The 11,658-nt window shown below is 47.2% G+C and overlaps 1 protein-coding gene across 1 annotated transcript in view; it reads left to right on the top strand.

Moving 5' to 3' along the window:
* Positions 1 to 11,658, top strand: part of LOC141147310 (protein mono-ADP-ribosyltransferase PARP14-like) — a 61,326-nt gene that overhangs the window by 36,567 nt on the left and 13,101 nt on the right. Inside the window, exon 9 of the mRNA XM_073634522.1 lies at positions 7,780 to 7,922. Within this exon, the coding sequence (XP_073490623.1) occupies positions 7,780 to 7,922 (143 nt within the window). The remainder of the gene's footprint in view (positions 1 to 7,779; positions 7,923 to 11,658) is intronic.

The following is an 11,658-nucleotide window of genomic DNA, read 5'->3' as shown; positions in this document are numbered from 1 at the left end:
CACTTGTACAGTATTAATACCCCTTATGGTACATTTTAGGATGTACCACTCTTTCTCTTTGTTCTCCTTTCTTTCCCTTTTATCCCTCTCTATCCTAATTTCTTGTCCCCCCATCCCTCTCTCTAGCTGTCTTTCTTGTTCTTTCTCTTATTCTTTCTCTCCCTTTTTCTTTGTTCCTCCCCCTCTTTTCCTCTCCCTTCCATGTATTCTCTATTCTTATTCCTTCTCTTACTCCTTGGTGGGGGGGAATGGGATGAGTGGCAGTGCTGTTCTGCCTTATCCTCCCTGAATTGTGCCAAATACAGCATCTGTTAAAGGGGGGGAGTGGGGGCAGGTGCAGTCTACTTTCTCCACTGCAGGTGGTGCTCGGTCGCAGTGGCATAGCAGGTGGAGAGAAAGTCAAGGGGAAGCTATCCAATTGGATGTTGCTGCCACCTATGACTCTGCCAGCCATCTTGTGTCAGGCAGAGCCTATTTTAAGGCCCTGGCTCCCAGGCTTGGCGCACTTTATGTGAGTGGGTAGCGTAGGGACTAGTACCCTGTCTGTGAGGGATGGTACTAGCGGCAGGGATAGGTTCTTGACAAGGAGGGAAAACTTAGGGTTTGCAGCTTCTCTGGACATCTTCCCACTTGGGCATGAGACGGCCAGGCTGCACTCTGCCACTCTTAATAGGCACTGTTAGTTTAGCTGAAACTTTGAAGCTCTCTACACGTGGTTGGAATTCGTGAGTGTTCTCAGTGTGTGTGTTATTGCCGCTGCACCCCACCTACACTCTGAAGATGCTCCAGCAGGCACCCATCTCCCTTATCCTTCAAGTCCTAACACTGGTCTGGTGTAGATTCCTAGGACTTTGACTCGGGCCCCAAGAACTTGAGCCCTCCTCAGTGAAATCCTCTATAGGCAGCAGCCGAGCATGGAAGGCCTTTCTAGAAGGTTGCTGTCACAAGGGCCATGTACCTGATGTGAGACCGAAGTAGTGGGGAGGCCTCCCTTGCACCCCGGGTCCTTAAAGCCTCTGGAGATAGAGACAGAGACTTGGTGGACACCGAGTGGCAGGGGTGCGGAGCACCGTGTAAGACTTAGTCTGAGATCCGAGCCGAGGTCAAGTCCAGTTGGACAACGAAGCATAAAAGGGTTAACACAAAGAAGAATGGTCGAGATCCAAGCCGGGGTCAGTTCCAATCTGGCAGCTGAGTACAAAAGGGGCAAAGAAGTAGAATGGTTAAGGTACAAATCCGAGGTCCATGGCAAGCATCATTTAAGAGTAGTCAAATAGGTTTCCAGGTCACAACAGATTCAGACAGATCACACACTAGCACAGGAACAAGGGGGGGCTGAAGATAATGCAGCAATTTGGCAGTGTCTGGGCTGGACTTATATAGGGAAGTTTGAGGTCACTTCCTGTGCGTCTCCTGGGTATTTTCCCGCCTTTTTACATCAGGTTGAGGTCCCTTCCTGTGCATGTCCTGGGCATTTTCCTGCCCTTTTCCATGTGCAGGTTGGGGACCTGAGGGGTCTTTGGTGCATGCTCAGTTGGCATGGATTTCCTCTTGATGTAGCGTGCCATTGGTGCATGCGTAGTAAGCCCTGGACTCTTACTGAGCCCCCCCGAAGGGGCAGCCTCCGGAAGCCCGTCCAGGATAAAGCTTGCTGAACGAACTGCCGAAGAAGATCTGGAGCATGTATATGCGACTCAGGTTCCCAAGATTTCTCTTCAGGGCCGTAACCCCTCCACTGTACCAGAAATTGGCGTCCGCGCCCCCTTCTATGGCAGTCCAGGATGGCTTCCACCTCGTACTCCTCAATCCCTTTAATCATAGAGGGAGGCGGAGGACTGGCCCCACATTCCCCAAAGGGGTTCAGGGCCACGGGCTTCAGGAGGGAGGCATGGAAGACAGGGTGGATCCGGTAAGATGAGAGCAGTTTCAGTTTGTAGACGACAGGGTTGAATCGGGACAGGCCAGGGAAGGGCCCAATGAACTTAGGGCCCAATTTCTTGGAGGGACAGGCCAACATTAAATGCCTGGTAGACAGCCAAACCTTGTCTCCCGGTTGAAGATCCAGGTTTCCCCACCACCTTCGATCATAGATGGTCCTGTAATCCAGCTGTGCCTTGGCCATGGTATCCTTTAGGAACTCTAAGTTGTTGTGTAGAAACTCCACTCTGTTCCAGACAGCCGGGACCGAAGCGGAAGTGGGTAGGACAGGAGAAAAAGAAGGATGGTACCCCAGGTTGGCGTAGAACGGTGATTGCTTAGTGGTAGAATGTATTGCGTTGTACACAAATTCTGTGCAAGGAAGTAGGGACGCCCAATTGTCTTGGACAAAGGTGGATAAGTAACAAAGGTACTGTTCAAGAGTTCAAGAGTTTGGTTCGTGCGCTCCATTTGTCCATTGGTCTGAGGGTGGTAGGCTGAAGAGTAGTGGTTCTCGATGTCTAGAGCAGGACAGAGCTCCTTCCAGAATTTAGAGGTGAATTAGACCCCACGATCTGATACGATCTGATACAATATTGCTGGGGACCCCATGGAGGCGTATGATCTTGATAAAAGCCTGAGCTGTTTCTGGGGCGGAAGGAGTGGTGTCAGGCTAGGAGCATATAACAGGTGACAGTTCAGGTGTTCTGATTATGCAGAGTTCAAAGAACAAAAGCACATACCATGAGCAGGTCTGAGCAGAGCAGGTCAGCTGGGACTTGTAGTTCACCGCTGTAGATGTAGGTAGATGTCTGGTGCTTGTAGTTCACCGCTGCAGATGAAGATAGATGTCTGGTGCTTGTAGTTCACCGCTGCAGATGAAGGTACTAGTAGAATAAGGCAAAACGTAGTCTAGGCAAGCTGGGTCATACACAGGAAGATCAGAGTCCAAACGGTACCGAATCAGAAGCAAGCAAACAGGGTCAAACGAGCCGGGTCATACAAGAAATACACAGAGCAGATATCAACTGGATCAAACACAAGGTAAACTCTAACACGAGCAATGATTGAATGCTGATGCAAGTTATTTAAAGGTGAGCTGGCCAATCATTGTTGTTTCCCAGGTAAAGGCTGTGTCAGGTGAGTTGTGCTGGGTCCTAAAGGGATCCTAGTACTGACAAGTGGCAATCATAGGAATAAAATTAGCCATTTTTGTAAGGTGGTCCACAACAACAAATATGAATGTAAACCCATCAGAGGGTGGTAGCTCCTACTCCTCCTACTATGTAATCCAAGCTGATCTGTTCCCAGGGTCTGGAGGGAACAGGCAGGGGACGTAGGAGACCCCATGATTTATTCTTTTTTGTTTTGCTGTGATTGCATACCGGGCAGGAATTGACGTAAGCGTGGCAGTCTGCCTTGAGGGTAGGCCAACAAAAGGTTCACAAAAGCAGATCGGTGGTTTTGGTCACCCCGAAATGCCCTGCTAACTTGTTGTCATGGCAGAGTTTGAGCACAGGAAATCTCAGTTGAAGGGGCACAAACACAGCATGGTCGTGGAAGAAAAGTCCGTCCTTTTCTTGCAGATGTTCTGCTGAGGGCAGTTGGTCTAGACAGGAGGCCTGTTTTATCCTGGACAAGAGGTCATCTGTAATTAGGAAGAAATTGCAGGCAGGGAATATCGCGTTCGTTGTTGGCGAGTTATCTGATGTGGGATACATGTGGGATAGAGCATCAGGTTTACAATTCTTGGATCCCGGATGGTACGTGATATGCATTTGAAATCGGATGAAGAAGAGAGCCCATCTGACTTGTCTAGGTCTGAGACGTTTAGCTGTATGGAGGTATTCCAAATTCCTATGATCAGTGTAGACTAGTATAGGGTGCGAGGCTACTTCTTCCAGGGCCAGTTTAAAAGCAAGGAGTTCCCAGTCCCCTATATCATAATGCCTTTCGGCTGGGGACAACTTCCTGGAAAAGAAGGCAACAGGATGCAAGATGGCTTTGGTTTCGTGGCGCTGAGAAAGGACTGCCCCACCGCAATCTCTGAAGCATCGACCTCCAAAACGTAAGGCAGGGCTGGGTCGTGATGACGAAGGACCGGAGCAGAGGTGAATTGCTTCTTGAGTTTGTCGAAAGCCATTTGTGCTGAGGGGGACCACAGAAAATGGCTGTTTTGCTTGGTGAGTTGTGTGGTAGGTGAAATTATTGATGAGAAGCCTTTGATGAATCTTCTATAAAAATTGGCGAATCCCACAAACCTCTGGATGCTCTTATGGTCCGAAGGTACTGGCCATTCAAGAACTGCAATTACCTTCTGGGGGTCCATAGAGATTCCAGAAGTTGAAATAATGAGGCCAAGGAATTGTATGGTATCTTTCTCAAACTCACATTTTTTAAGCTTGGCGTAGAATTTATGGGCTCAAAGGTGAAAAAGGACTTTTCATATGTGGATTTGATGTGCCTTGAGGGAAGGTGAAAAAACAAGGATGTCATCTAAGTGCACTATTATAAAGAGGTCAAGAAAATCCCGAAAGATGTCATTCACCAAGTGTTGGAAGGTTGCTGGGGCGTTACAGCCCAAATGGCATGACCAAATACTCAAAATGGTGAAACCTAGTACGAAAGGCCATTTTCCATTCATCGCCCTCTCTTATCCGTATTAAATTGTAGGCCCCCCATAGGTCCAGAGAAGACCTTAGCCTTAGTAACCTCTGAATGAGCTCAGGGACTAGAGGCAATGGGTATCGATTCTTGATTGTGATACTGTTTAATTCTCTGTAGTCGATACATGGTCTTAAAGAATGGTCCTTGTTTTCCACAAAGAAGAGTCCAGCGCCAGCAGGAGAGGTAGAGGGCCAGATGAACCCTTTCCTAAGATTGTCATCAATGTATTTTCGGAGGACTTCTAATTCAGGCTCAGAGAGTGGGAAGAGCCTCCCAAATGGTATTGCAGAACCAGGAAAAAGCTCAATGGGGCAATCATACGGCCGGCGAGACGGCAGGGATTAAGCCCCCTTTTTGTCGAAACCGTCCAGGAAGTCTCTGTAAACCTGGGAGAGAAGAGTGTTGTCATCTGTGGAAAGGGGTTGAGCCACCAAACAGGCTCATTGTGGGAAACGGTGGTGTAAGCAATAGGGTGAGCTGAAAGACGCAACTTCAGTGGACCAATCAATCTGTGGCTGGTGCTGTCGAAGCCACGGTAACCCCAAAATAACCAGAAAAATGGGGGAAGAAATCACGTCCAGCCGAAGATATTCCCGATGGTCTGCTTCGGTGGTGGCCAATATGAGGGTGGTCTCATGGGTTATGGGACCCAAGGTTGGTGTGGAGCCATCTGCCTGATGAACGGTAAATGGCTGGGGCTTCTTGCATAGTGGGATTCCATACTTTTTGGAGAAGTGGATTTCAATAAAGCAGCTGCAAGCCCCAAAGTCAATATTGGCTGCTACTCGGATTATCCTTCCCGGTATCTACAAAGAGAGGCACAGAGAGTGAGATGTGAGGATTTAACAAGGTATGGTGCAACAGATGGGGGTTCGATCCACTTACTCGGCCTAATGGGAAATCCCTGAAGAAAGTGACCCGCTCCACCACAATACAGGCATAAATTGTTCAAGCGACGGCGTTGACGCTCTTCGGGTGTGAGGGGTGCACAAACTAAGCCGAGTTGCATCGGTTCTGCGTCATGAATTGGGGTTGATGTATGGGTCTCAGGGGTTCTCAGGTGCGGAGCCATAAGTACTCGTGGGAGCATCCATGTGGGACGGGCCATACCGTATCGTTTCCTACGACGTTCTCTGAGTCTGCAATCAAGTTGAATAGCCAACTGAATTGTAGGTTCCAATGTATCAGGGAGCTCCACTCTTGCTAATTCGTCTTTGAGGGGCTCGGACAGGCCCAAGCTAAACTGATGGCGCAAGGCAGAGTTGTTCCATGCATTGTCTGCAGCCCAATTGCGGAATTCCATTAAGTAGTCCTCAACAGGGCGTTTCCCCTGTTGTAGAGAGGTCAACACTGTTTCAGCCGTGGTGGTTCGATGTGGGTCATCATAGGGGATTGCCATGGAATTTAAAGAAAGAACACAGTGAGTGCAGTATAGGACTCTCCCTTTCCAATAGCTGATGAGCCCATGCTTGAGGTTCTTCTGAAAGTAAGGCTACTACGAACCCGACCTGTGTATCCTCTGAACAGAAGGTCCTAGGCTGTAAGGTAAAGTATAGCCAACAGGTGTTCCTGAAAGCCCGAAAGTTGTGGCGAACCCCTGAAAAGCCTTCAGGCATAGGAACCCGTGGTTCAGGAGCTGGAGTAGAGATGGGCTGCTCCATAGCCATAACAGGTGGTTCCACAGGGCTCAGAACTGAGGGATTGACCATTGCAGTCAGCTGACCTTCCAGTTGAAAGTACCCCTCTTGTATGGACGCCAGGTCCTGAGACACAGAGGCCACTTGTTGGCACAGGGCCTCGAAGGCAGAAACACTCCCCACAGTCTCAGACATGGCTGGAATATTCTGTCATGAAGGCCACGTACCTGATGTGAGACCGAAGTAGTGGGGAGGTCTCCCTTGCACCTCGGGTCCCTAAAGCCTCTGGAGATGGAGACAGAGACTTGGTGGACACCGAGTGGCAGGGGTGCGGAGCACCGTGCAAGCCTTGGTCCGAGATCCGAGCCGAGGTGAAGTCCAGTTGGGCAATGAAGGGTTGCCCTAAGGGTTAATCCAAAGAAGAATGGTCGCAATCCAAGCCGGGGTCTGTTCCAATCTGGCAGCTGAGCACAAAAGGGGCAAAGCAGTAGAATGGTTAAGGTACAAATCCGAGGTCAATGGCAAGCAGCAATCAAGAGTAGTCAGATAGGTTTCCAGGTCACAACAAGTTCAGACAGATCACACACTAGCACAGGAACAAGGGGGGCTGAATATAATTCAGCAATTTGGCAGTGTCTGGGCTGGGCTTATATAGGTAAGTTTGAGGTCACGTCCTGTGTGCCTCCTGGGGATTTTCCCACCTTTTTCCATCAGGTTGATGTAATTTCCTGTGCGCCTCCTGGGTATTTTCCCACCTTTTTCCATCAGGTTGAGGTCACTTCCCGTGCACGTCCTGGGCATTTTCCTGCCCTTTTCCATCAAGTCTTCTGCGCAAGTGCAGGTTGACGCACCGAGGGGTCTTTGGCGCATGCTCAGTTGGCACGGATTTCCTCTTGCGGCAATGCGCCATAGGTGAATGTGTAGTAAGCCCTGGACCCTTATGCCGCGTACACACGATCGCACATTCCGACAACAAAATCCATGTTTTTTTTCCGACGGATGTTGGTTCAAACTTGTCTTGCATACACACGGTCACACAAATCTTGTCGGAAATTCCGTCAAGAACGCGGTGACATTCAACATGTATAACAAACCGAGAAAAATGAAGTTCAATAGCCAGTGCGGCTCTTTTGCTTGATTCCGAGCATGCGTGGAATTTTGTGCGTCAGAATTGTATACAAACGATCGGAATTTCCGACAACAGATTTTCCGACAACAGATCTCAAATTTTGTTTGTCGGAAATTCCGACGGAAAATGTCCGATGAAGCCTACACACGGTCGGAATTTCCAACAAAAAGCTCCTTGAGCATTTCCCATTGGAAAATCCGACCATGTGTACGCGAGATTACAGTTGCCCAAATATTTATCTTCTCCCCTCAACTCAAATCTCTGGAATAACACTCTCGGTGATTAGCCAAGGCAAAAAAATATTCATGATTGACAGCAGGCAATGGGCATATTCTTTAGCTTATAGCAGGCGGTCTATAGGAGATTGTGCACCAAGGTTTTACTTGTCGGGTTTCTCTTTGGGTCCTGACTGCAGATCTTATCTTTCAGATGGGAAATCTCATAAATTACCATCACACTGGAAGCCGATGGATAAAACTCTTGTGATGGAAGTGGATGTTGCTCAGGGAACTGATGAATACTCAACTGTACAGCAGAAATTCCAGAGAACCTGCAGTAACCAAATACTGAAGGTAACATCTCCAATACCTTGTGGTAATTGTTGTCAGTGATAGAATTTCGAGTGGGAGAGATAGTGGTCTGCTCACTGTGTGGGGACTGGAAATACCAACATGGCACTGGAGATTGGTGATGAATAAGTGTCATGTAGTAAGTGGACCCCCAGTGCCACCAGGGGGAAAATATTTGACTTACCTGGAGAAGCAGGGTCACAGGGTCATGCCACTGCTGGATGTTGCCAGATAAATCCCCTGGAAGAAGCTCCTCTGGTGACTTCTGATACAGACTGAACATTTGTACAGTACTGAGCTGTTAGAAAGTTGCCAGAGGTCCCGAGACACATCTGCAAACAAAGGAATGGAGGGCACTTCAGTCATCTCTCAGGGAAACAATAGACAATATGGGAACAGAATCAGACAGGATGCACAGTTAAATAGTCAAGTAATCAGACAAAGCTCAGTATTCAAATACTTAGTCAAAGAGTAACTATTATTAGGCAATAAGCTGGAGGTAAAACTCACACTTAGTAGCCAGGCCTGTAGGCCACATCCACTCCCTGTAGTCTAGTGCAGTGGTTCTCAGCCTCAGTCCTCAAGTACCCCCAACGGGCCATGTTTTGGTAACTTCCCTTAGATAAAATAGCTCTTAGCAATACCATGTCATTGATATTCATTATTGTGCAAAGTAAAGGAAAACCTGAAAACGTGGCCCGTTGGGGGTACTTGAGGACTGGGTTTAGGAACCACTGGTCTAGTGCATGTAGTATGCCGCGTCTCCAGCAGGGGACAGCAAAGAGGGCAAACAGACTGGAGGAATCCACAAGAGGACGCATAATCAGGGTTTAGGTTTGGCTTTGGTTATGACAGTAGGAGGGAATACTTCATTATAACGTTAGCCGGTGGACCGAAATTATGATCTCATTACTGCAATTGCGAAAGAATAGACAAACAAACCCAGATAAGTGTTATTCCAATGTATGATAGATGTGTACAAGTTTTTATAGACAGTTGATGAGTCTTTGGTTACATAACGCAAAAAAATAAAGAGTCCACCGTTACATGCTCAATAGATGACAGCAGAAGGAAAATCAGGTCAGGTGTTGGCATGGGATTTCTGTAGCAATCCACACACCCTGCAGCTTGACGTCCTGTTCTAAATGTTGTTGAAACACCTGCTAACTTAAAGCCTCATACACTCGATCGGACTTTTTGACAACAAACATGCAAATTAGCTGTTATAAGGCAACGTCCGACCGTGTGTACGCTCCATCGGACAAACTTTTTTGGTTTTCATCGGACAAATGTTGGCTGTGCGAACAAAAAAACTTGGTGGCAACAAAAGTCCTACATCGGCAAGTCTGAACGTGTGTACGCAAAACCATCGGACTTTAGTACAAAGTACAAACACGCATGCTCAGAACCAATGCAAAAGATCAGACAACAATACAGAAGTTGACCAAAGGGTGGCGTCGGAGAATTGAACGTCCTCTTTTGAAGTGTCGTCGGTACGTTGAAACCTCACTCCGTTCGCGTTTGTTGGCTAAAAAAGTCCTGCCGTGTGTATGCTTAACAAGTTCATGGCCAACGCCCTTTGTACAGAAATCCATGGAAAAGTTTGTATAAAGTCCGATCGTGTGTACGAGGCTTAAGCTCGTGTCAGCTGTATACACAGACAACAAAGACCATAAAGGCCCATACACGCGATCTGACTTTTTGACAACAAACATGCAAATGACCTGTTTTAAGGCAACATGCGACCGTGTGTACGCTCCATCGGACAAACTTTTTCGGTTCTCAAATGTTGGCTGAGCGAACAGACAAACTTTCCTGCAACAAAAGTCCTACGTCGGCTAGTCCGATCGTGTGTACTCAAATCTATCGGACTTTAGTCCAAAGTACAAACACGCATGCTCAGAACCAATGCACAAGATCAGACAACAATACAGAAGTTGTCCAAAGGGTGGCGGTAATGAGCTGAAAAACCACGTGATTTGGTGAAAGTTGGCTGAAAAAGTCCTGCCGTGTGTATGCATACCAAGTTCACGGCCAACACCCTTTGGACAGAAATCCACGGAAAAGTTTGTTTGAAATCCGATCGTATGTACTCACATGCCCTGTACACACGATAGGATTTTCCGACAACAAATGTTGGATGTGAGCTTGTTGTCGGAAAGTTGGACCCTGTGTATGCTCCCATAGAACATTTGTTGTCGGAATTTCCGCCAACAAATGTTTTGAGAGCAGGTTCTCAAATTTTCCGACAACAAAACTTGTTGTCAGAAATTCTGAGCGCGTGTACACAATTCCGACGCACAAAAGTGCCACGCATGCTCGGAATCAAGCAGAAGAGCCGCACTGGCTATTGAACTTCATTTCTCTCGGCCTGTCCTTGTTCAGTTCTCATAAGTTTACATACCCTGGCAGAATTTATGGTTTCTTGGTCATTTTTCAGAGAATATGAATAACACAAACATTTCTCTCACTCATGGTTAGTGTTTGGCTGAAGCCATTTATTATCAATCATCTGTGTTCACTCTTTATATCATAATCACAACAGAAACAACCCAAATGACCCTGATCAAAAGTTTACATACCCTGGTGATTTTGGCCTGATAACATGCACACAAGTTGACACAAAGGGGTTTGAATGGCTATTAACCACTTCCGGACCGCCGCACGCCGATATACGTCCTAATGGTCCGTACACACGATCCGTATATCGTACGAAAAAACTGTCGTCCGAGCAAGAATCGTACGATTTACGGATCGTGTGTGCGCTACTTTTGGTGAGCCGATCACGACAGTTCATCCGATTTATTATTCGATCGGACAAGCACGAAATGTTTCCTCATACGATACCAGATCGTACGATTTTCGTTTGGTCAGTATAGTTGTCGTCCGAAAATACAACACAAATACATTACAACCCATGACATCACTTCCGATTTTTTTTTTTTTTTTTTTTTTTTTCTGTTGTACGAGAATTTTCGTGACTTTACCTGTTCAATCCCCATGCGACTATTAAGCGAAAAAAGGTTGTACGATCTGTCGTACGATATTCGGATCGTGTGTACAGGCAATAACTTTGAAGAGGAATATCGTTGTTATGGCAGCAGCCAGCTGCCATGACCCCGGTATCCTTTTTTTCGGCCTGCGGTCTGTTTTCCGATAATAGTGGTCTCTGTGGTGGATTGGCAGCGAGATCACTTTTATGGGCAGTGGGAGAGGGTCCCCCCCCCCTTCCCGACGCTTACCGGTGCCCTCCGCCGCTTCCCGGAGCCGTCGGCAGCAGCGGAGGCGATCGGAACCCTCTTTCTTGTTGGGCATGGAGATGAGTGAGGGGAAGATGGCCCGCACCCGTCTCCAGATCATTGCAGGGTGGAAGCCACGTCAAAACGTCACTTCCGCCCCTTAGCTCTTACTTAAAGGGACATTTTTTTTTTCTTAAATGACAAAAAAATGTTTTTATTGCATTTTAATGTAAATATGAGATGTGAGGTCTTTTTGACCCCAGGTCTCATATTTAAGAGGTCCTGTCATGCTTTTTTTTCTATTACGAGGGATGTTTTAATTTTTTTTTTTTTTTTCAAAGAACAGTGTAAAAATAAAAAATAGAATAAATAAAAAAAAAATTTAAATTTTAAACGCGCCCCATCCTGCTGAGCTTGCATGCAGAAGCGAGCGCATACATGAGTAGCACCCGCATATGAAAATGGTGTTCAAACCACACATGTGAGGTATTGGCGTGATC

Source organism: Aquarana catesbeiana, linkage group LG06 (assembly GCF_042186555.1).
Source record: "Aquarana catesbeiana isolate 2022-GZ linkage group LG06, ASM4218655v1, whole genome shotgun sequence".
NCBI classification, from domain to species: Eukaryota; Metazoa; Chordata; class Amphibia; order Anura; family Ranidae; genus Aquarana; species Aquarana catesbeiana.
This window is presented reverse-complemented; position numbering and strand designations above follow the sequence as displayed.